The 26971-nt window shown below is 41.5% G+C and overlaps 1 protein-coding gene across 2 annotated transcripts in view; it reads left to right on the top strand.

Moving 5' to 3' along the window:
* The window catches only part of aopep (aminopeptidase O (putative)), a 94844-nt gene that overhangs the window by 2887 nt on the left and 64986 nt on the right, over window positions 1-26971 (top strand). For both annotated transcript variants that reach the window (XM_087811930.1, XM_087811939.1), the window contains exons 4-6: window positions 352-586; window positions 3936-4119; window positions 4465-4589. In XM_087811930.1, the coding sequence (XP_087668056.1) occupies window positions 352-586; window positions 3936-4119; window positions 4465-4589 (544 nt within the window). The remainder of the gene's footprint in view (window positions 1-351; window positions 587-3935; window positions 4120-4464; window positions 4590-26971) is intronic.

The raw sequence follows: 26971 nt of genomic DNA, 5'->3' as shown, positions 1-26971 counted from the left end.
GATTTCTATACAAGAAGTTTGAGTTTCATTTTCAAACTTTAATTCATTCATTTTCTACTGCTTTATACCTTGTGGGGGTCACGGGGAGACTGGAGTCTATCCCAGTTTCATTGGGCGAGAGGAAGGGGACACCCTGGACAGGACGCCAGTCTTTTACAGGACACACAAAGACAGACAATTCAATTCAATTTTATTCAAGTGTCTTATCATAACAAAGTTATCTCAAGACACTTTACAGTCAAAGTAAGACTATACTAACCCACGCAATGAAACTCATTTGATGCTTAAAACAAACCGAGAGTGAAAATGAATAAATAAACAAGTTCATATTGATGTTGTCTTCTCCTCCAGGTGCTCTGGTCTGGAGATACTACGTCACCATGCCCATGCCCGCCTCCACCTTCACCCTGGCCGTGGGCCGCTGGCACCAGGTGACACAAGAACATTCCCCGGCTTCGGAAAAGGAGCCGCGGACCCAGTTGGACGACTGGACGGGGGAACATTCTGGAGCTGAGACCGAGGCTTTGTCCTCATTTGGAAACTCCAGCCGAGGACAGGAGAAGGTCTTCTGGCTGCAGCCTGGCAGGTACTTCTCTGTTTTCCAGACGTGATTAACCCGAGTCTGCTCTTCCACATTCCACGCCCATATTTCCCCTGGAAAACTGCCGGTTCAGAGCCGAGAACCGGTGCTTCTGTCTGGTTCTAGAAGGTTTTATTGAGTCACAACTGAAGTCGATAAAATATATGAAAATCTTCTAGAGTTGGTTCCTTTCGTCGTTGAATGAGAACATTTCAAGTCAGAGAGTAATTTACATTATTAATGTGGCCCCTCGTGAGGTCGCAGGTCGTGTAGAAAACCAACAGTTTAATGTTGTTTTTATATATTTTATTCATAACTAGTCTCTAATATAACTAAAGTTTGTTGAAGTACTTTTTTCCTCCACTTTTGACCATTTCTGAGGATTTTTTCCCACTAAAAAATATGAGGATTCAATTAAAAAGAAAAATGTTTTGTCGAAAAAAGGTGCTTTTTTTATCATTTTTAATAAAGATTTTACGAAATACATTAAATTAATAATTTAAGTATGTTTTGCTTGATCTTATTTACTATATTGATTAAATTATTTCACTTAAAAACTTATTTTTCGTTTATTGTAAAGACTGAATTTTTCCAAGTCATTAAATTCATCATTTATTTATTGAAATGGGCTGGACTCGACTGTATCCTCTCATCCTCAGTCCGTCTTCGCCGGGATCTTGCGAATTTCATTCTTCCTTTAGCTGCGGAGGACGTAATGACTGCTGCCATCTAGAGGGAGGAAGTTAAATTGCAACACAAAAATAAACAAAATTTTATTTTTTATAAGAAATTTTTTTTTAATTAATCTACAATTGAAATGAAACATAAACCATGAAAACAATCTGATAAAATATGATGTAAAAGCCAAACCAATTGATACAGTTACTGTTAAATGTCAATACAGTATAAAATATGGTGATATTTAAATTAATCGATATTTTACTCTCAACAAACAGTCGTGCCTTTGACGTTTAAGATGTTTGTTCCTTGAATGATCGACTAGACAAATGCAAAAAATCTTGTCATAAATGAACGTCCGCATGTGTGTGGGAGGAAACCAGAGTTGCCCACACGATCTTGGGGAGAACGTCATATGATTGAAATATGGTTGACGAACACAAGAGTTCAGTGTTTCTCACTCCTTCGATTTTCAACTCGTCGTAAATCTTCAAAGCTGCTGATGTGAAGTGACAGTTATTTGCTATAGTTATATCGTGGTGTATTTTGACTCTTTATAAGCGTCATGACCAAAGGAAAAACTCTCCGTGTCTCTCCGGGTCGACTCGCTCTCACATCAGGCGTGAAGGGGTTAACCGTGGAGAGAAGTTCGTAGCCACAGATTTTTATAGTTACAGGATGTAGCTGGGGCCCACTTGCTCTTTGGGCAGGGCCGGGTCAGGGTCCCGTCTGCTCAGAAGTCGGGTCGGTGTGCCAGGAGTTTCCAGTAATCCTCCTCCTCCTCCTCCTCCTCCTCCTGGAGCTGCTCCGTCCAGCTGAAGGAATCTCCCGCTACAAGGGAAGCCTTTCTTCTCTGCCATTGGCTCCCGAGGAAACTTGGAAGCCCCTCGAACAGTCCTGGCACTGTGGACCGGGTCCGAGCTGGATGTTGGATTTACGAGAGGTTCAGAAACCTCAGTGAGGGAAAACTCCTGACGTAATCTACATATTCCATATTTCCATATTTCCACTCGCTTCAGCTCCAGGACGTGTGGTTTGAGGGAAATGAATCCACAGAAAAACACCGTCTTATTAACACCTGCACGTTCCTTTGCTTCGGGCACTCGGTTCACACGCTTCAAACTTCTTATCTGAGCCCGTACAGTGAGACCCCATGGTGTCTCGGACCCTCCAGATACAGACCAACTACCTGGTGCAGCAAACGTTCTCCCTATAAACGCTCCAGCGACTCTCTGTCCACGAGTCTCATGACGTGTTTCAATGTTGAAAACATGGTCAAATAAATAAACTGATGGATGTGAAGAATTCAAGTGATAAACACTTACATCATGAAACCACCTTTCATCTTAACAGATGGATAATTTTTGGAAAAAGTAAAAAGAAAACAACGAAATAGTTGTGATAAAGATGTGTGTATTTGATATAAAGGTGTGTGTATATCCAAGTATCACGATACAGGGCCATACAGTACGATACACTGTGATATGGTAGGAAAACGAAACATTGAGTTTTCCTTCAAAGAATTTAGAAAACAGTCAAATGGTCAACAGTCAAAGCATAGAAAACACACTAAAACTCACGTACTTAACATGAATTTACTGAATCCAAACTAAGATTACACAAATACAAGCAAAAACAAGTGGATATTTGCATGTTAATTGTTTAATATTGAAACACTATCATGAAAAAACAAATCACAATATTTAGTTGTATCAACATCTTACTCTTACATTAAATGCTAAAGTTGATTTAATACAGCAAAGTTTGCCTCGATAGTTAGGACCTCCTTTACTAATCTACTAAATGAATTAATGAAAGCACCGAGGCAGCACATACCTCCCCCAAGGAGCTACAAGAACGTGGTAGGCTTATGGCAACAAAGGTTTCTGGATCGGGAATTGAACCAGGCACCACGAGGGAGAGACAGCTCTCGGATCAGAAGTCATGTTAGCCGGGAAATACCCCCTTTGTTGGCCCCCGGGGGCCGAATGCGGCCCGCCTAGTCGTTCATTGTGGCCGCCCTTTGGTTGCTTTAAAGCAGATTCATGTTAATTTGTTCACCGAAAAAAAAAAAAAAGATAAGATGACGAACATAGATTATGAATCTCTAGAATTATATGGAGAATTGAAATACTAGTAAAAATGATGTTGAAGTAATTACATTTGTTTGTAAAAGGATAACAAACACAAAGATCATTTTGATAAATATATCCTCCAAAAATTGAAAAAGACGTTATCAGACTCAAACTTATTGTCACGGACAGATTTGGAAGTATTTTTTCCTAAAAAAGGAGTTTTGTAACAAATTTTCTGTGTTTTTTCATGGCTTGTTTTGAAAGCAGCAGCAGTTAAAGGCCATACAATTGAATGTTTCTGCCAATCGTGCTTAAATACAGTTTGAAGTACAAAACACCATCAAAATATTCGTCTGTTTTTCATCCCTTTGTTTACATTTTCAGAAATTACATTTTAAAGTTTTCAAAAAAACCCATTTAGCAATGCTACTCTTTAGTTTTTTAGTTTAATAAATGTATCTTTACTTATGTCAAAGGTTATACAATCACCTCCAAAATGTACTTTAATGTTCATTAGAAGCTTAACAAGTGCAGATGTAGAGAATGAAGGTGAAGGAGAGTCAAAGGTCATGCTTTTGTTTTTCATCTTCATCCCTGAACAGCAGACCCTCGTCCTCGCGCCCCTCCCTCGCCGAGAAGCCTTCCGACGGTTCGGCCACGGAGCGTGACGGCGTTGCCTGTTACCATGGCGACTACCCCTGCCGGGTGGCTGCGAGCGCCGTGAGGTCCCAGCAGGTGATCCCACACCGAGTGTTCGCCCCCGTCAGCCTGCTGCAGCGAGCCCAGGTGAGTTTCCTGCTCGGATCCTCACATGTGTAGACACAACCGTGTGTCGCCGTGACAACAGCATATCTCTGAAGAGGCTCGTTCAGTTATAGTATCTGTGGTGATGATCACAAGACGCTAAAATACAAAGTGAACCAAAATCGAATTATAATCAAAATGAATTCAATTTGAATAAAAACTAATTGAAATAGTTTGAAAGTGATATTCATCTTAAAGTGTATTTGTATGAAAGTAATACACATTTAACCATGTTTGTTTTTTTTAAACAAAAATTCATAATGAATGTGATAAGAATCACTAAAATCCTTTGAACTAAACGTGGTTTTCCCTCGTTCTCGGTCACAGACGGGAATCTTCTCTCTGCTGCCCACATGTTTACGAGCAGCCTACCAGGTTCTGGGCGTTCATCCGTTCTCTCGCCTGGATGTTCTCGTGGTTCCTGCAGGGTTCTCCAGCCTCGGGATGGCGAGGTACGTGTCCTTCATCTTGATGTTTTACTGGTCAAGTCTCATCAATATCTTCAAGTTAAATAGAGAAAACACAGATTCTGCACTTTCTTACTTCAAAAACAAACAGACTTGTTGTGATTAGTTGTGGACGAGACAAGATAAATGCAATAATGACATCAGTATATTTTATATACATGTACGGTAGTGATGGGTTGATGACGGCTTATGAGACACTTGTGTTCTCATCAATTTTACGGCCACTAGATGTCACTATTGGTTCAAAGATGATGCCACGTTTCATTGAATTATCGGGTTGAACCTTAGATGATAAGGATGAGAGTGACACCTAGTGTCACTACACAGTTGTATCATGATGCAGTGTCTTCACTACACAACTGTATCATGATACAGTGTCTTCACTACACAGTTGTATCATGATGCAGTGTCTTCACTACACAGTTGTATCATGATACAGTGTCTTCACTACACAGTTGTATCATGATGCAGTGTCTTCACTACACAGTTGTATCATGATGCAGTGTCTTCACTACACAGCTGTATCATGATACGGTGTCTTCACTACACAACTGTATCAGGACACAGTGTCTTCACTACACAACTGTATCATGACACAGTGTCTTCACTACACAGTTGTATCATGATGCAGTGTCTTCACTACACAGCTGTATCAAGATACGGTGTCTTCACTACACAACTGTATCAGGACACAGTGTCTTCACTACACAACTGTATCATGACACAGTGTCTTCACTACACAGATGTATCATGATACAGTGTCTTCACTAGACAACTGTATCAGGACACAGTGTCTTCACTACACAACTGTATCATTACACAGTGTCTTCACTAGACAGATGTATCATGACACAGTGTCTTCACTTGACAGATGTATCATGACACAGTCTCTTCACTACACAGTTGTATCATGACACAGTGTCTTCACTACACAGTTGTATCATGACACAGTGTCTTCACTACACAGTTGTATCATGACACAGTGTCTTCACTACACAGTTGTATCATGATACAGTGTCTTCACTACACAGTGTATCATGACACAGTGTCTTCGCTGCACAGATGTATCACGATACAGTGTCTTCAATACACGGCTGTATCACGATACAAGGTCTTCCCTGCACAGCTGTGTCATGATACAGTTTCTTCGCTGCACAGATGTATCACGATACTGTGTCTTCAATACACAGTTGTATCACAAGACAGTGTCTTCACTACACAGTTGTATCACAAGATGGTCTTCAATACACAGCTATATCACGATACAGTGTTTCTTTATTGTATTATCAGTGTGTGTTTGTACAAAACTCTCTTTTCATAGAAATATTGACATTAGAAAATAATCTTACGCTCCGCCCACTGAAAACACTGTTTTTCTGGAGATGAACTCTCGTTGACCATAACCACACCCACTCTGCTGTGATTGGTAAAGCGTGGAGGTTTGTCACCGCGCGTCATCAATGGTCTGCACCTCCAAGGGACTCGTATAAACAAAGCGAGGCGTGATTACAGCTGGAGGAGTGAAACCATTATTACGTCATAATGGACTCTCGTAACCTCTCGTTCGTCCAGATTTCAGAGCAACTGAAGTTCCCTGATATGAAGTTCATCAGACTAAGTAAATAAGTTTTAAAACACGAGCAGAAATTCACGATGGGTCGAGTCAGGATCTGAATCACGGCGCCTGAGAATACATTCGTGTCCTCGTTTGCTCCCTGGACGGCGCCGGCAGCGCTGGAGATCTCATGTTTAGATGATGAAAAGAAGATTCATGAGAATATTTTCAGTTTGCGTGCATGTTCATCATCACGTCCAGGACATTAAGCCTCCGCTCGACAGATCACTTCCCCGTCTGTTGTGTGTTCAAGCCGTTTGAAAGATGCCAAATCTGGTCCAGACTCCGAGGAGCAGAGCGTGTTTTTGTTTCTCCGTTCCCAACTCTTTATCTGCACATATTCAACATGTGACTCTGCAGCGGTGATGAATGGAGTCGGGAACTCCCTGCTTTTTAATCTCATGATTCTGTGGCTCGGAATAACCGTCGCAGTCGTTCTCGATGGCGAGTTACTGGAGTCACGATCATCTGGGATTAATCAGCGGCTCGGCTTGTGCTGCACTTATGGAAATCATGGGAAAGTCGTGTCGGAGTCTCGGCTCCACCTCGACAGACCGGACGCCCATCATTAAGTCGTCCTTGATTCGGCGTTTTCGATGCCGGCGACTCCCTCGGCGTGCGGACGACGTTAACCTTTGACTCGCCGAAATTGAAATGGCGGAGGAGAGGAAGCGTCTCCACGCAGGATCCTCACCGGCCGACACCACGCCGTGAAAGCCTAATCTCTCATCTTCCCTTTCCATCTCAATTTGTCACCACTTATTTTTCCGGCTCGTCATCCTGCCGCTGACAGAGCCGCCATTGTAGGAGGATTAATGAGCCTCATCTTATCTTAACCTGATTATACCGTGAACCTCCCAAACCCAGATTACAAGGTGCATCTCTTTCTTCTCGTTTTACTGCCGTCTTACCCCCGATGTTTTTCCACCGTCTCTGGTGTTTACAGGTTTATTTCTGCGAGCGTTGACTTGAGATGTGAGAGAACCAGACGGATAATATCCAATCAAACAAAAGTGTTCCTCTCCGTATGTACCTCCTGCAGCACCGTTTGACCTCCACTTTAATCTGAAATCCCCCTTTTCTTCCCCTCAACTCTCCATTATCCTTCATCTGTCCCGAGGAGGATTTTCTGCTTCTTCTGTCCCTCCGACACTCGATTTCATCGTCTGACGTTCTTTCTCCTGATAGCATCGCTCAGACTTGTTAGGGCCTCAGTCGCCGCTTTCTTTTCTTTTTTTAAATTCCCGGCTTCCAATCCCGTCGGGCCGCGAGCCCACGGCTCGCCTGGAAATGTCATCTGACTGTAAAAACAGTCGCACGGAAAAGCCCGTCCCGGAGCGACGACATGGAAGTGAGCGTCGAAGAATGAAGCGAGTACTTTATGAATATGAAGCTGATGTGGTAAACTGCTGTCCCCGCGTCTGCACTCTCCTCCGCGTCCGTCGCGCTTCGTCAGCGACCCAGACAGGAAATGAGCTCATGAGTGAGTATCTGTTCCGTCAATGTTGACGCTCGTAGACTAAAGTAGTCGTAGCTCGAGATATTTTTGACGGAGAGTCTGAGAGTTTTTATGATAACAACCAATAATATTTCTTGTTTGGGACTGGAATGTGACGAATTGAAGTATAAAGATATACCAGTGTTTAAGATGATTATCAATGTCAACATTTATACACTGACTTCTAATATGAGTTAAACTGATGGAGAGGAATTTGATGAAGAAGGAACACAGAGGTAATTAAGGAAAAAAAAACAAAAAAACTTAAAGACTCATACGATGCAAACAATCTATTTTATTTCTCGCACCATTCAAACCTTCAGAACCAGCATTAAACGGAAGGATAAACAACCATTTAATGGTCAATTCTATATATACTTTTATAACACTATTGTGATCTCAGGGTCAATGTGAACGACCTCCCTGGCTTCTAGAAATACACATTTGTTGTCGGGCCTTCGGGTCACCTTGACCCTGAGATAACAAGGTTTAAAAATATCTTTGTTGTTACCAAAAACTGAAGCACTCAGCTTACCATGTTGTGAAAAGAAGACTAAACATTGTAAGTTATAGTGACTTGCTGTCAAAGTAAAAATATTGAATCCTGGTATAGACCTGAGATATATAGTGATACTGTAGTAACAAGTATATATTTGTAGTATTGTCCAGTACTTGACTCTGGTGTTGTGATAGTGTAGTAACAAGTATATATTTGTAGTATTGTCCAGTACTTGACTCTGGTGTTGTGATAGTGTAGTAACAAGTATATATGTGTAGTATTGTTGAGTACTTGACTCTGGTGTTGTGATAGTGTAGTAACAAGTATATATGTGTAGTATTGTCCAGTACTTGACTCTGGTGTTGTGATAGTGTTGTAACAAGTATATATTTGTAGTATTTTCCAGTACTTGACTCTGGTGTTGTGATAGTGTAGTAACAAGTATATATTTGTAGTATTGTCCAGTACTTGACTCCGGTGTTGTGATAGTGTAGTAACAAGTATATATTTGTAGTATTGTCCAGTACTTGACTCTGGTGTTGTGATAGTGTTGTAACAAGTATATATTTGTAGTATTTTCCAGTACTTGACTCTGGTGTTGTGATAGTGTAGTAACAAGGATAGATGTGTAGTATTGTCCAGTACTTGACTCTGGTGTTGTGATAGTGTAGTAACAAGGATAGATGTGTAGTATTGTCGAGTACTTGACTCTGGTGTTGTGATAGTGTAGTAACAAGGATATATGTGTAGTATTGTCCAGTACTTGACTCTGGTGTTGCGATAGTGTAGAAACGAGGATATATGTGTAGTTGTCGAGTACTTGACTCTGGTTTTGTGATAGTGTAGTAACAAGGATATATGTGTAGTATTGTCCAGTACTTGACTCTGGTGTTGTGATAGTGTAGTAACAAGGATATATGTGTAGTATTGTCCAGTATTTGACTCTGGTGTTGTGATAGTGTAGTAACAAGGATTTATGTGTAGTATGGTCGAGTACTTGACTCTGGTGTTGTGATAGTGTAGTAACAAGGATAGATGTGTAGTATTGTCCAGTACTTGACTCTGGTGTTGTGATAGTGTACTAACAAGTATATATTTGTAGTATTGTCCAGTACTTGACTCTGGTGTTGTGATAGTGTAGTAACAAGTATATATTTGTAGTATTGTCCAGTACTTTACACTGGTGTTGACATAGTGTAGTAAAAAGGATATATGTGTAGTTATTATAGTATGACTTGCCGTCAAACCAAAATATGTCCAAACATCATCTGCTGTACTCACTGTATCCTCTCGTCCTCAGGCAGGATAAATCATAAAATAACTAATGGAAAAGGATAATTTCAAAAGCCAAAAAACAAAATAATTAGGAACATTTCTTTTTTCTTTTTTTTTTTAATTGATTGTGCTGATGACTATCGATGTTATTTGGGAAAAAATACCTATTGTTTTACCGAGTGAATCGATGTTTATTAAACCCATAAAAAAACATATTTAATCTTCAGCATCAATTGTCAGAAGTGTGTGAACGTGATTCAAATGGTTGAAACCTGCAGGACAATTTATTCATGAGGTTGTTCTACACAAATCATTAAAAAAGTACTCACATGGAAATACACAACGTGAAAGTGAAAAGAGTTTGTAATTACATGTAATTATAATCAATCTTAAAACCGTCATCTTGAAACCTTCACAGAATGTTGACTCTGATAAAAGGCTCTGATTATATATTTTTAGCTGATTGTGTTTTGCTCGTGTTTGTCGTCCTCACGAAGGAGCTTCTCCTTCTTAAACGAGTGTCCGTTGTGCGTTTGTGTCGACACGAACACACATAATCTCCTCTCGCTTCTCAACACACATCGTTGTTTAGACGGACTTGTATTTGGCGTTCTCGGTCCCGCGCCGCCGGTCTGCACACGACGCTCTCTAATCCGTGTTTGGCTTCATAGTGAGCTTTAATTAACTTCCTCGTTTAAGGGAAATCCCTCTTCATCGTCGGCTGCTCCGGCTGCCAAGTGTCTTTGTGGTCCTTCTGTGGATCCTGATCCGCGTCGCTGATGACTTGATAGACTTTATGTTCGTGTCACTGCCTTCAGGGTTTTGAATTTAACAAATGTTCAAAGCTTTCTTTGTTTTTTTAACAAAAAGTAAGTGTTTTTTGATTAATTAATACATAATAATAATATTTAATGGGGCACGGTCGCCTCACAGCAAGAAGGTTGCTGGTTCACTTCCAGACCCTACTGTGTGTAGTTAGTATGTTCTCCCCGTGTTGCGTGGGTTTACTCCGGACACTCCGGTTTCCTTCCACAGTCCAAAAACATACAGAGGTTGATTGAGAACTTGAGGAAATTGTCCGTAGTTATAAATGTGTGTGTGAATGGTTGTCTGTCTTTGTGTGACGTCCTGTCCAGGGTGTCCCCTGCCTCTCGCCCTATGAAACCGGGATAGACTTCAGTCTCCCCGCGACACCTATAAGGGATAAAGTGGTAGAAAATTAATAAATAATAATTATCTGAACTTATTTATTTTTAAACAACTGAATTAAGACAATATTTTCAGAGCAAATTCATATTGTTTTACATATATATATATATATATATTTTAATTTATATAATAAATGTTTCAATATTTTTTCAATCTGAACTCTTTTAAATAAAATACAAGAAATGTCTGCTGACACTATTATACCAACATTTTTACATTGAATATGAAAAGGCTACGAAATTAAAAAATGGGGAATATAGAGAAATTATCTCTGTAGAGGTATTGTATTGTAAAAATGTAATTCAATTATATATATATATATATATATATATAAAATAAAAACTTTTTTTACTCAATAATGGCAAATTCAACCTTGCAACATAGAAATTAATAACTTTAACTATATCAAAAAACAATAGTTCATTGTTTAACCCTTTGTTACCTCAGGGTCAAAGGTCAACCACCTCCCTGGCTTCCATAAATACATTTGCAGTGGTGGAGGTTGTTGGACCTTCGGTTCACCTTGACCCCGAGACAACACGAGGGTTAAGAAAGTTTCAACTTTTGAAAAAGTATAATTCAAGCGTGTAATACTCTGACGGCACTGATGTACTTCTGTACTCTGGCCGTCGGACCGAGGTCGACGTGGGCGGTTTCGTCCGGTTCCGGTCCTGCTCCTGACTGGATGGTCGCCCCCCGGGGTGGCAGGGAGGTCGACCCCCAGTGTAAGTTTAGATTGAGATGGAGATGGGACAAAGAGGAGGGACCGCCACGATCAAGTGGACCCCCAGGATGTGGGAGAGGATGTGTGGATTATTCCCAGCAACAAAAGCCATTAGACCCTGGACGGACTTCAGAGACTGGCTGCATTTAAGCTCCAGATTGGGAGGCATGTGGGCCCCAGAGCTTGGGCCCCGAGCCAAGCAGAGGTTTTGTGTACCGGCCCGGTGGAACCAGCATGAGAGGAGGGGACCGTGGGGGGAGTAGCTGAGGGAGAATCCACTCTGGCATTGAGTTAGAATTCCCCGACACAAAGAAGGAGGGCAGGAAACTAAAGATTAAGAAGTCATGTAAGGGCAAGTGTGGCACACACACACACACGCACACGCACACACAAACACACACGCACACACAAACACAAGATGACGATGTCGTCTCATTGATCACAGCCTTCAAAACAACAATTACACAACTGTCCTCTTGTGTTGCTTTACTTCGCTTGTGTGCGTCTGAAGTTTCCGTCCTGAAGAGCAGATTGAAGTTGATGATGTCGAGGCAGAATCTAGTTCGAGCTCATATGCAGAGGAAGAAACGTGAAGACTCATCAAACACCAACGTTTTCTTTGTTTGAAGACAAGAAATTAGTAATAAACATTATTAAAAATCCTTGTTACTACACTATAAAAACACCAGAGTCAAGTACTCGACAATACTACACATATATACTTGTTACTACACTATCACAACACCAGAGTCAAGTACTCGACAATACTACACATATATCCTTGTTACTACACTATCACAACACCAGAGTCAAGTACTGGACAATACTACACATATATACTTGTTACTACACTATCACAACACCAGAGTCAAGTACTGGACAATACTACACATATATCCTTGTTACTACACTATCACAACACCAGAGTCAAGTACTGGACAATACTACACATATATACTTGTTACTACACTATCACAACACCAGAGTCAAGTACTGGACAATACTACACATATATCCTTGTTACTACACTATCACAACACCAGAGTCAAGTACTGGACAATACTACACATATATACTTGTTACTACACTATCACAGCACCAGAGTCAAGTACTGGACAATACTACACATATATACTTGTTACTACACTATCACAACACCAGAGTCAAGTACTGGACAATACTACACATATATACTTGTTATTACACTATCATAACACCAGAGTCAAGTACTGAACAATACTACACATATATCTTTCTTAGTACACTATTACAACACCAGAGTCAAGTACTCCACAATACTACACATATATACTTGTTACTACACTATCACAACACCAGAGTCAAGTACTGAACAATACTACACATATATCTTTGTTACTACACTATCACAACACAAGAGTCAAGTACTCCACAATACTACACATATATACTTGTTGATGGATTATCTGATGGAAAATAAGTTATTAATACTTACTCAGTTAAATGTATTTATACTAATATTTAGACATGTACAGTAGAAAAATACTAGTAAAAAAATATTTACAAGGAAAAGGAGAAAAGGTTTATTTTAGGCATTGAACTTGAATTTGTCGCAGTAAGATCCAGAAGTTTTGGGTCAGAAGTTGAGTTTTATCCGGCGATCTTTAAGGAAACGACTCTATTCCCTCCGCACTTGATCCACCCACCGCAACGCTTGGCTTTGATTTGCATTGTTATTCAACTTTCTTCTATTTGACTGTGAAATCTGCTCATTGCATCTCGGTCACGTCATGTGGTTCCGCTGGGAGTGACAGGAAAGGCAAAGCATTTCCTCCGTCTCTTTGAAGCCCGGCGACCACCGGACCTTTTCTACTGATCACACGTGTGTTTGCTGTGTGGCTGGAAGAGAGCCGGTGGTCCTGGAGAGGTTTGTGCAGACGATGGTTGAAACTTCTTTCTTTTTTTTGTTTAGCTTATTTTCAACCGGCGTCAATACGTACATTGTCCCGAGTCACAGCAGCGACGAGACGGAATCTTGTTTCGTGTGCGCGATGGAAACTAGTGCAACATCCAAGGTAAACATATTCCGATGTTTGGATTTGATGAATGGATCCGGCCCTGTTTGTTGAGCATGATTGCTAACACTGACCCTGGAACACTCTCGCTCGACAGGCCTTCAAAGACTCAACAAAAACACGCAAAAAAAGGGGAGAAAACCCTTTTATAAACACACATGTTTTAAGAAGTTATGCCACAGTATCGGGCTTATACTTTTTAACAGCAACAAATAATGTCACATGATGACATAATGAAAACAAAGATTTCTATGGTGAAAAATATATTATTTTACTAAAGCGATATTGGAAATAAGTGCGAAATATATTCGATATTGGTGTCTTGAAGTGCGATATCGATATTAATGCGATATTTCTTTCTTTTACCTAAAAATGTAGCCGCAAGTACTGTAGTGTAGGTCCGGGGGTTTAGAGAAGGACAATTATACGATATTTCCCTTTCATTATTTCCACGCTTCAGTGTCGACATGATGGTATAAAAATATCTCTTATAACGCTCAGTTTCGCGGGACTAGCATCAGTTTTCCCGCGAAACTGAGCGACATCAGAGAGGAGCCGCCGGCGCGTCGTGATATCACCAAATCAATAATAAATCCACCTCCTTGTACACGCACACATAACACTTATAAATAAATGAGGCTAACAACTTAGCTCGTTAGCATACGGTGAAGACGGACAGGTTTGTTCGTAAGTTCACGATCTTATAACAAAACAACTGAGACGAGATGAAAAGTTCTTACGATATGTTGCTTTAACAAAGGAGGTTGAAAGAGACGAGCGACTGGATCACTAGTGTTTGACTAGATCATAAGTTAGTATTACTTCCGTGGATATACTGAGCCAAGACACGTCGCCATAGCAACCGAGCCTAGCAAGCTGCGCCGCACAGTTCACAGACGGACGGAGACGTAAACAACAACGAGACATAGAAGTACAAATGGACAACTTTACAGAACGAGACACTGGTTAGTCAAAGTGCACATTTAAGAAATGCTTGATTTATACAATAAAAAATTATAAATTATTGCACATGTTTTCCATATGCATATCGCATGTGCTAATATCGCGATATTGATATTTTTACGATATATCGTGCAGCCTTTCATTTTTCTGTATTTTGCTCTTTATGCAGATAAACTGGAAGTCAAAATAAATGTGGTTCATTTGACATTAAAGTCAAAATCCCTCACAACAACGCACTGGAAGCTAAAGCTAGTGTTTCCCTGATGTGGTTAAAAAACATTTGATTGTTAAGAACCAACGATAGTTTGACGGAGCAGTATTATCAGAGTCACATGATCATCCGCGTTAAAAACGTTGTCGTGACGAGTCTTTTATCTGAACCTCGTCTTGATCCGTCTCCACAAATAAAGTTGAGTGTGATTTAAGTGAATCCGTAATGTGTCCGGGCCTGCGAGTGCATCCGTGCGTCTCCTCACCAACTCCCACATCACTTCACACCCTTAATAAACTGCACCTGCTGTCGTCCTCCCGTCCTCCCCCTCTTCTCGTCCTCCTACCTTCTGAAGTCTCCGAGGATTTCTTGCCTTTCTGCTCCTCTGCCTCGGTTTGATCCGCAGAGTAACTCTAGAAGGGTGTGACACAGACCGGCTCTCTCTGTCGCCACCGGGCGTGGGGGGTGTTGAGTGGGACGTGGCAGACTGGGGGAGGCGACGTTAATCAAACGGTCAAGGATGAGGTGTGAGGGGCCGGGCCTCACCGTCGGGGGGGCCTCGAGGTAGCCGAGCACGCCTGCACCTGCAGGGAGTCTTTTCTAAAGACCGCGACCAACTCTCACCTTCAGCTGATAACAAAACACAACAAGTGCTAACAGCTGCCATCTTCTATCTTCCACCTTGATTGTGTTGTTTCTGGAACATTCCTCTCCAGGAATCTCGGGCCTCTCGACATGCATCTACTGTACAGCTCTGAGCTGGTGGACGGATGGAGAAGACGCACTGTGTGGTCTGAAGGTGGTTAACTTGAAGTTCTAACTAGCTACAACCTGTTACTCCTTTAAAATGAATCGACAATGAATTGGTGGATGAAGGAAAGAATGAAAGAAATTCAATCTCTGCTCCTCGTGTCACATGTGAATGACATTGGGATTCCTATGGTTCGTTTATTGCTTTGTATGTACTTTCACATTCGTCCAAGAGAAGGTTAAGTGCAGGTCAAGATAGATTCAACTCGATACTAATGATCAGGCAAATATTGTATATTTACCATTACAATACAAAAAATAATATAATAAAATAAAATAACAAATGCTACAACATGTAACAATTTACAGAACCAAGGTTAACATTTTAGTATCAATACTTTTTAAAGTTTAGATTATATTGACAACCCTAATGTCAGGGTGTTTATTTGATACTTTACTTGAAGTAAAGCTCTGGTCGATACGAGCGTTTCTGACGTCGTCCTGATCGAATGATAGTTTTTCGCTGATTTACAAGATGCTATTTATGTTCATACATGGTGATAATAATCATGCAGTTATACCACAGCGCCTCGTGAAGTAATACCATGCCGTATCATGTAGTTATACCACCATTACTCTGTTATTACTCCTTTAAATTATTATTACTCCTTTAAATTAATTAAACAATAAGTTTATGAATGAAGGAAAGAGTGAAAGAAAACAATCTCTGCACCTCATGTCAGAACTTGCGATTATTTTAGCAATAAGTGTAGTTTTCAAGTTATTTAGTTTATTTATTACATTTTTTTTTTTTCTTAAAATTGTTGTTTCATACGGCTGTGTTTAAGTTGCTAGGGGAAAAAACAGCAAAAAATGATATCGGTCTGTGGAGACTCTAAATCTGTATTGGAAGTATTGATATTACTCTTGACATCCATAATCTGATTACAACCGTGGAATGAACTAGTAACTGACTAACTAACCGGACTGTGGTTAATGTGGTAAACTTGCTTGATGCAGAGTCAACAATCGGCTTCTGCACGGACTGTGGGAGGAAACAAGAGTGTGGGAAGAGACCGACACAAGCATGTCGGGAACTAACTTCACTCTGAGATCCAAGTTTGTATCGAGTATCAACAGAATTCATCACCATTAGTGACCCTGACCACTGAATCTTTCCTCCTCCAGAGCATAACACTCATGGCCATGAGTTTCAAGAGACGTAAGAGACACACACTGTTGAGTACAACATCACAACAACACACACACTTACATCTACACATTAGATTAACTTCAAGATAAGAAAGAAAAACAAAGGGATAGTTAAGAAATATTGAGCCTCAAAGAATAAACTTACCTACAGTTTAGTAAATCAACACTTTAATGATTTTTGGCCTGTGGTGTGTCTTTGAACATTACCTTCTCCTGCCACTAGAGGAGCTTTCCTTGGCGAGCACAGACGGTAGGGGTCATAGGGCGTGAGCGAGCGTCACGGTGGATCTTATGTTTTATTCACGGTCTCGTCCTTAAACAAGAGATCACAGGGATCACGTAGAAATCATGTCTTTGTCCGCGTCAATCACACGCCGTGACATCACCGCGATCCCGTCTCGCGGCGACGCCCTCTGTTGGCGTGCACGGCCCATCAATCACCGCTGCACCCTGAACCTCGCCGCCGCTTCTGCCGCCGCTCCGGTGACAGGAGGAATCCATGCGGCGTTCCCTCTCTTTCTCGGGGTAATTGAAAGAATGATACAGTGAGGGCGAGTCCTGCAGGGCTCTGTTGGGGGGGGAAAAAGATGAGAAAGATGGATGGAGGAGAGATGGAAGTGAAATTACCCGGCGAGCCGAGATGTCTCCTCGACAGGTTTCGGGCTGTCACCTTGACAAACCCCCTGCTGATGGATTCACCGCAGGTCAAAGGTCGTGGGATTTAAATACCCCCTTAACAAGCTGCTTACAAGCGGCACAATAGCTAATCATCGGCCCGACACTCATCAATCCGACGCACGCCGCTCACAGGCGTGTTTCGCCGAGGGCTTGTTTTGACGCCACTCAGACAGGAACGCAGCTTCTCCGCCACCGTGGAGATTACAGGTGAAGACGGATGATTTACTGTAATTATGGCAACAAAAACCCACCGGCCTGGAGCCACGGAGGAGAGTAAAAATGTGTCAACAAACCTCTCACTGCTTGCAGTAGCTCAGTAGAATAGTGTGTTTTGAAGGATCAAGGCTGAACGAACCTTCTCCATTAGATGAAGGGAATCGAGCAGCATTATAGCAGAAGTTATATCACTCAAAATATTAGAGCTTCTGATCGTGGTATCACTTCACGTGGTGCTGTGGTATAACTACATGATATAACATGGTATTACTTCACGAGGCACTGTGGTATAACTACATGATATAACATGGTATTACTTCACGAGGCACTGTGGTATAACTACATGATATAACATGGTATTACTTCACGAGGCACTGTGGTATAACTTCATGATATAACATGGTATCACTTCACGAGGCACTGTGGTATAACTACATTATATAACATGGTATTACTTCACGAGGCACTGTGGTATAACTACATTATATAACATGGTATTACTTCACGAGTCTCTGTGGTATAACTACATGATATAACATGGTATTACTTCACGAGGCACTGTGGTATAACTACATGATATTACATGGTATTTCTTCACGATGCACTGTGGTATAACTACATGATGCAGCATGGTATTACTTCACGAGGCACTGTGGTATAACTACATGATAAGGCATGGTATTTCTTCACGATGCACTGTGGTATAACTACATGATGAGGCATGGTATTACTTCATGAGGCACTGTGGTATAACTACATGATGAGGCATGGTATTACTTCATGAGGCACTGTGGTATAACTACATGATATAACATGGTATTACTTCACGAGGCACTGTGGTATAACTACATGATAAGGCATGGTATTTCTTCACGATGCACTGTGGTATAACTACATGATGAGGCATGGTATTACTTCATGAGGCACTGTGGTATAACTACATGATATAACATGGTATTACTACACTATGCACTGTGGTATAACTACATGATGCAGCATGGTATTACTTCACGAAGCACTGTGGTATAACTACATGATGAGACATGGTATTACTTCATGAGGCACTGTGGTATACCTACATGATGAGACATGGTATTACTTCACGAGGCACTGTGGTATACCTACATGATGAGACATGGTATTACTTCATGAGGCACTGTGGTATACCTACATGATGAGACATGGTATTACTTCACGAGGCACTGTGGTATAACTACATGATGAGACATGGTATTACTTCACGAGGCACTGTGGTATAACTACATGATGAGACATGGTATTACTTCTCGAGGCACTGTGGTATAACTACATGATGAGACATGGTATTACTTCACGAGGCACTGTGGTATAACTACATGATATAACATGGTATTACTTCACGAGGCACTGTGGTATAACTACAAGATATTACATGGTATTTCTTCACGATGCACTGTGGTATAACTACATGATGCAGCATGGTATAACTACATGATGAGGCATGGTATTACTACACTATGCACTGTGGTATAACTACATGATGCAGCATGGTATTACTTCACGAAGCACTGTGGTATAACTACATGATGAGACATGGTATTACTTCATGAGGCACTGTGGTATACCTACATGATGAGACATGGTATTACTTCATGAGGCACTGTGGTATACCTACATGATGAGACATGGTATTACTTCATGAGGCACTGTGGTATACCTACATGATGAGACATGGTATTACTTCACGAGGCACTGTGGTATAACTACAAGATATAACATGGTATTACTTCACGAGGCACTGTGGTATAACTACATGATATAACATGGTATTACTTCAAAAGGCACTGTGGTATAACTTCATGATATAACATGGTATTACTTCAAGAGGCACTGTGGTATAACTTCATGATATAACATGGTATTACTTCACGAGGCACTGTGATATAACTACATGATTTAACATGGTCTTACTGCAAGAGGTACTGTGGTATAACTACATGATATAACATGGTATTACTTCAAGAGGCACTGTGGTATAACTTCATGATATAACATGGTATTACTTCACGAGGCACTGTGGTATAACTACATGATGAGATGTGGTATTACTTCACAGGACGCTGTGGTATAACTACATGATGAGGCATGGTATTACTTCACGAGGCACTGTGGTATAACTACATGATATAACATGGTATTACTTCACGAGGCACTGTGGTATAACTACATGATGAGATGTGGTATTACTTCACAAGACGCTGTGGTATAACTACATGATGAGATGTGGTATTACTTCACGAGCCACTGTGGTATCACTCCACTTCCTGTGGTGGTATTACTCCGCTAAGGGCCCAGAATACTACATAGCCTTCCTGCGCCTGATAAGCCTCATGATCCGCTGCCTTACCGTCAGAAACCTACAGTAGATCCATGAACCTGGAGATAAAAAAGAGCCTCACCCTGCATGACTCAGGGAGCAGCTCGGCGGCACATCTCTCAGCCCCGGGCGAGCAGGAGAAACCACACATGGGAAGCATTACTTCCAAACGTCTCATTTTAGCCGCTTCAGCACAGAGGTCCCACGGACATTAAGCTTTGCACAGACAAATGAAATTACCCTCCGCCTCTGGGTCCCACTACCACATGCACGGCTCGCCGAGCACGGCGGCGGCGGCGGCGTCCCGGGAGCCTCGCATGGTAGCCATGCATCATGGCGGGGAATTGCTGCTCTGGACTCATCCATTAGTTTGTGAAACGGGTGAGCAGCGACAGGCTTGTCTTGTGTACGGCCTTTTAATCCAGAGTTATGGAACGGCGAGGCTGTTTGGCCGTTCATTATGAGGTCATATAGCAGATGTTGCCGCCAGCTTCACATTTACAGCCACTTCAACGCAGCAGATCAGAAATCATAGGCGGACGCTGGCGGTGAGGAAACGATCGAGAGCGATGCCTCCGACACAAACATTGTGGATTTACTGCTGTGAGCCGTGCGACGGTTGAACAGGAAGAACCAGACACGCATCGAGTCGGACCGAAAAATACTCTTTATCTATACAATTTATAGTTTTATATAAACACACAAAAGTAGATACAACGGCGCACATTTTTGACTTTGATGCAACGATCTTTGCCTGATGTCGACCTCTATAATCACAATAGCCTTTTTTTTCAATATATAATTTTAAACCAGAGGTTGTGTATAACAACTACTATTACCATGTTTGTTATAAGCAACAGAAGTTACCTTTTTTGTGGTCGTAAAACACAACATAAATTGTATTAATGTTTTCTCGCAACGTATGATAGAGCAGCTAAGCTAGTAGTAACATAGATCATCTGCATAGAGCTTTGTTTTTCCATCTCTGTGTTCGTCTAGATATGACTAAACATTCTTTAAACATCTTTTTGGATGAATCTAGAGGAGCTGATCCTCATCACGTCAAATATTAGTTAAAGTAGTCCGTCCGACTGTGGTATAACTGCGTGATGAGGCATGGTATTACTACACAAGGCACTGTGGTATAACTTAATGATGAGGCTTGGTATTACTTCACGAGGCACTGTGGTATAACTACATGATAAGGCATGGTATTACTTCATGAGGCACTGTGGTATAACTACATGATATAACATGGTATTACTTCACCAGGCACTGTGGTATAACTACATGATGAGGCATGGTATTACTTCACGAGGCACTGTGGTATAACTACATGATATAACATGGTATTACTTCACGAGGCACTGTGGTATAACTACATGCTGAGGCATGGTATTAATTCACGAGGCACTGTGGTATAACTACATGATATAACATGGTATTACTTCACGAGGCACTGTGGTATAACTACATGATATAACATGGTATTACTTCACGAGGCACTGTGGTATAACTACATGATGAGACATGGTATTACTTCACGAGGCACTGTGGTATAACTACATCATATAACATGGTATTACTTCACGAGGTACTGTGGTATAACTACATGCTGAGGCATGGTATTACTTCACGAGGTACTGTGGTATAACTACATGCTGAGGCATGGTATTACTTCACAAGGCACTGTGGTATAACTACATGATATAACATGGTATTACTTCACAAGGCACTGTGGTATAACTACATGATATAACATGGTATTACTTCACAAGGCACTGTGGTATAACTACACGATGCGGCATGGTATTACTTCACAAGGCACTGTGGTATAACTACATGATGCGGCATCTCTGTGTTCGTCTAGACATGACTAAACATTCTTTAAACGTCTTTTTTGATGAATCTAGAGGAGCTGATCCTCATCACGTCAAATACCAGTTGAAGTTGCTCGTCCGACTGGACCAACAGAACCACATCGTCGGTGAAACTAGTTTTAAGTTCAGCAGTAACTAGTTCTCACTGCAACCGTTCTGTCCTGAGATGTATTTTCAGGCCGTGATAAGATGCATCGTCGGAGGGTCAGGCGGCTCTCCGGGGGCCCCGGACCCGGCCCCTGCTCATGTGATCCGGCCCTAGATGGTTCGGCATTTGGCCTGGCCCCTGTGGAGGGGGGTGTAGGGGGGGTGCTGCTTCTGGGCTCACTGAGCTGATCTGGAATTCCAGACATTTGAAGTCAGACTTGTTGTGGAGGGTTGGATCAAATGGTGTGTGTCGGAATCACACCGCTGACCGTCCGAGGGGTTCAGGGAGTTGTGTTCACGGAGAGAAGAATACAGATGACGCTCTTCTCTTTTCCTCACCCCTCCATCCATCTTGTCTGGAAGTTCAGCTCTTTTTTTTCGTGCTCCATGTGTGACATTTCTCTGCCGACAGAGTTTCAACATCTTTCAGCGAGAGACTCGAATCTCTCTCCAGACAAAGATGCTCTTTCACTCGTCCTCCCTCCACTTCTCTCCCGCCTTATTTCAATCAGCCTGCTCTTCTTTTCCAAGACCTGCACACTTTGTGTTTTCCCTCCCTCGTTCTTCGGGGTGCAGCTTCACCGGGGTCCGCAGCCGGATGTCAATTACAAGAGTATGATGTGGCTGCTCCTGTATTATGCATGGAAGTCCCCCCCGGGGGAACAAATGTCCTGCAGCTAGCAATGATGGATGGAGGGATGAATAATGGATGGAGAGATGGAGAAGGAAAGAAATACTATTCGCAATCCGTGTCCTTCGAAATCCAAGACTCGGCGAGACGAGGACCTCGGAGGGCCAGGTCGAGCCCAGGGTGGTCATGTGACTAGATCGACGCTGTGTTCCAGCGGTTAACCTGCGCTGTCTTCTGGCTCAGCTCTTATCTCCGCTCCTGGTCCTCTAGCATGTGTGGTCACATATAGTACTTTGCAAAGGTTTTATGCAGGTGTAAACTAAGAATTCTTTTAAAAATGGAAGTGTTAATAGTTTATTACTATCGATGAATAAAATGCGGTGAAGGAACCGAAGAGAAATGTCAATCAAATCAATATTTGGTGAGACCACCCTTTGCCTCAATTCTTCCAGGTTCACTTGAACACAGTTTTTGAAGGAGCTCGACTGGTAGTTTGTTCCAAACATCTTCAGAACTAACCACAGATCTTCAGTAGATGCTTCTCAAATCCTTCCGTCTCTTCATGTGATCCCAGACTTGATGTTGAGATCAGGGCTCTGTGCGGTCCATACCATCACTTCTTCTCCTTCTTTACGCTGAAGATATTTCTTCATGACATTGACTCTATGCTCGGGGGTCGTCATCCTGCTGCAGAATACATTTTGGGCAAATCACACGCCTCCCTGATGGTGTTGATGATGGATAAGTATCTGTATTTCTAAGCATTGAAACCATTAATGACCAAATCTCAACTCCATTTGCAGAAATGCAGCCCCAAACCTGCAAGAACCTACACCACGTTTCACTGTTTCCATTTAGACACTCATTATTGTATCTTCAGCGAACAAACTTCTGCTGCAGCCAAATATTTACAATTTTGATTCATCAGTCCAGACCTGCTGCCATTTTTATGCACAAGTTCCTATGCTTTCATAGATGAGTCGCTTATTTCCATGTCGATGGAATGGCTTTTTGGCTGCAACTCTTCCATGAAGACCACTTCTCCCGGCAGTAGATGGTGTACCAGGGTCCCACTGGTCCCTGCCAGTTCTGAGATGATGGCCCGGCTGGACATCTTCATCCCATGTTGAAGGGAAATGAGCTTGATGTGTCTTTTGTCTGCTGCACTAAGTTTCCTTGATCGACAGCTGCGTCTAAGATTCCTCAACGTTGTTTCTTTGTGCTTCTTCAAAGCTTGAACATCTTGAAACATCTGCTTTGAAATCTTTGTCTGGGAGAAACTTGATGCAGTAGAAGTACCTCATGTCTTGTTGCTCAGTGATGGTGTGTGACTTGTGACATGAAACTTCTTCCACAAGCTCAGCTTTGGTTGCAGAGTTTGTTCCTCGCCCAGTTTTAAGCTCCTGCACATCTGTATCTTTTCGACTCGATGACTTCAACCTACTTGTGAAACTGATGATCATTAGCACCTGTTTGGTATAATTGTTGATCAGACACTAGAATCCTACAAAACCCCTGACTTCTTGCAAATGTACCTGTAAGAATTGATGCGGGTTTGAAGGCAAAGGGAGGTAACAACAAATGTTGATTTGTTTTAGATTTTTTTTCGATCACACAGTACTGTACATACAACTGGCCCTCATGACTGTTTAAATAGTAAACTATGAAGCTGTGAGGCTCAGAAGTACAGTGCCTTGCGAAAGTATTCGGCCCCCTTGAACCTTACAACATTTCGCCACATTTCAGGCTTCAAACATAAAGATATAAAATTCTAATTTTTTGTCATGAATCAACAACAAGTGGGACACAATCGTGAAGTGGAACGAAATTTATTGGATAATTTAAACTTTTTTAACAAATAAAAAACTGAAAAGTGGGGCGTGCAATATTATTCGGCCCCTTTACTTTCAGTGCAGCAAACTCACTACAGAAGTTCAGTGAGGATCTTTGAATGATCCACTGTGCAAGCAATTTTATTGAAATGGAAGGAGTATCAGACCACTGCAAATCTACCAAGACCCGGCCGTCCCTCCAAACTTTCATCTCAAACAAGGAGAAGACTGATCAGAGATGCAGCCAAGAGGCCCATGATCACTCTGGATGAACTGCAGATAACTACAGCTGAGGTGGGAGAGTCTGTCCATAGGACAACAATCAGTCGTGCACTGCACACATCTGGCCTTTATGGAAGAGTGGCAAGAAGAAAGCCATTTCTCAAAGATATCCATAAAAAGTCTCGTTTAAAGTTTGCCACAAGCCACCTGGGAGACACACCAAACATGTGGAAGGAGGTGCTCTGGTCAGATGAAACCAAAATCGAACTTCTTGGCCACAATGCAAAACGATATGTTTGGCGTAAAAGCAACACAGCTCATCACCCTGAACACACCATCTCCACTGTCAAACATGGTGGTGGCAGCATCATGGTTTGGGCCTGCTTTTCTTCAGCAGGGACAGGGAAGATGGCTAAAATTGATGGGAAGATGGATGGAGCCAAATACAGGACCATTCTGGAAGAAAACCTGTTGGAGTCTGCAAAAGACCTGAGACTGGGACGGAGATTTATCTTCCAACAGGACAATGATCCAAAACATAAAGCCAAATCTACAATGGAATGGTTCACAAATAGACGTATCCAGGTGTTAGAATGGCCAAGTCAAAGTCCAGACCTGAATCCAATCGATGAATCTGTGGAAAGAGCTGAAGACTGCTGTTCACAAACGCTCTCCATCCAACCTCACTGAGCTCCAGCTGTTTTGCAAGGAAGAATGGGCAAGAATTCCAGTCTCTCGATGTGCAAAACTGATAGAGACATACCCCAAGCGACTTGCAGCTGTAATTGCAGCAAAAGGTGGCGCTACAAAGTATTAGCGCAAGGGGGCCGAATAATATTGCACGCCCCACTTTTCAGTTTTTTATTTGTTAAAAAAGTTTAAATTATACAATAAATTTCGTTCCACTTCACGATTGTGTCCCACTTGTTGTTGATTCATGACAAAAAATTAAAATTTTATATCTTTATGTTTGAAGCCTGAAATGTGGCAAAATGTTGAAAGGTTCAAGGGGGCCGAATACTTTCGCAAGGCACTGTATTACTCTGTGGGGCTTAGAAGTATCACTCTGTGAGGCTCAGAAGTATTACTATGTGAGGCTCAGAAGTATCACTCTGTGAGGCTCAGAAGTATTACTATGTGAGGCTCAGAAGTATTACTCTGTGGGGCTCAGAAGTATCACTCTGTGAGGCTCAGAAGTATTACTATGTGAGGCTCAGAAGTATCACTCTGTGAGGCTAAGAAGTATTTCTCTGCAAGTCTCTGAAGTATTACTCTGTAAGGCTCGGTTACTCTTGTTACTTCAGAGCATTTTAAAACACGGTGATGTCGATGAGCTAGTTTTGTGTGTGAGTTGTGTTACCGTAGAAGACAGTGATCTCATCATGATCGTATCTCTTGTTGTCATTCTGTCAAAATAAACACATTCCAGTCGACGTGACTCAGAAAACCTGTTTGAGGGAAACTTTGTTTTCCTTTCTGAGAACCAAACAAACGGGTCTATTGTTGGACCTGATGCTGAGATAGTGTTGGTGACGAAGAGCTGCTGACCTGCTGACCTCGTGTTGCAAGAACCTCACAGTGGATGATGATGGAGAGTTGAATTCTCTGCTGTTGTAGTGTCCTTGAGCAAGACATGTTCATTCATATATATACAGTATATATATATATATATATATATATTGCTCAGACAAGGTTGATGACCACAGATCTAGAGAAGTGATTATCAACTGGCAAACCAAGAGTGGTTCATAATATATAGCAATACTTTATTTCATTATACTATACAATTATTTTTCTTCTTTTATCATAGTTCGTTTGAGGTAAACATTTCAATAAAGTTTGAATTAAAAAATATATATATTCAGGAACAAATGCAATTATTTAGGATATTTTTATCATGTTTGTAATTTAACTTCCTCTCGTTAAGTCTTCCACAGCTAAAGGAGGAATGATGACTGAGGACGAGAGGATACAGTGAGTCTAGTAGCTTTTAAAGCTGATGTTTGGACATATTTTGGTTGAAAAACAAATGAAAGTAGTTACGACTTCGACAAGAGTAAATACTACAACACCAGAGTCAAGTACTGGACAATACTACACATATATACTTGTTACTACACTATCACAACACCAGAGTCAAGTACTGGACAATACTACACATATATACTTGTTACTACACTATCACAACACCAGAGTCAAGTACTCGACAATACTACACATATATCCTTGTTACTACACTATCACAACACCAGAGTCAAGTACTCGACAATACTACACATATATCCTTGTTACTACACTATCACAACACCAGAGTCAAGTACTGGACAATACTACACATATATACTTGTTACTACACTATCACAACACCAGAGTCAAGTACTCGACAATACTACAC

This window comes from Callionymus lyra, chromosome 1, assembly GCF_982586985.1.
Source record: "Callionymus lyra chromosome 1, fCalLyr1.hap1.1, whole genome shotgun sequence".
Taxonomy (NCBI): Eukaryota; Metazoa; Chordata; class Actinopteri; order Syngnathiformes; family Callionymidae; genus Callionymus; species Callionymus lyra.
This window is presented reverse-complemented; position numbering and strand designations above follow the sequence as displayed.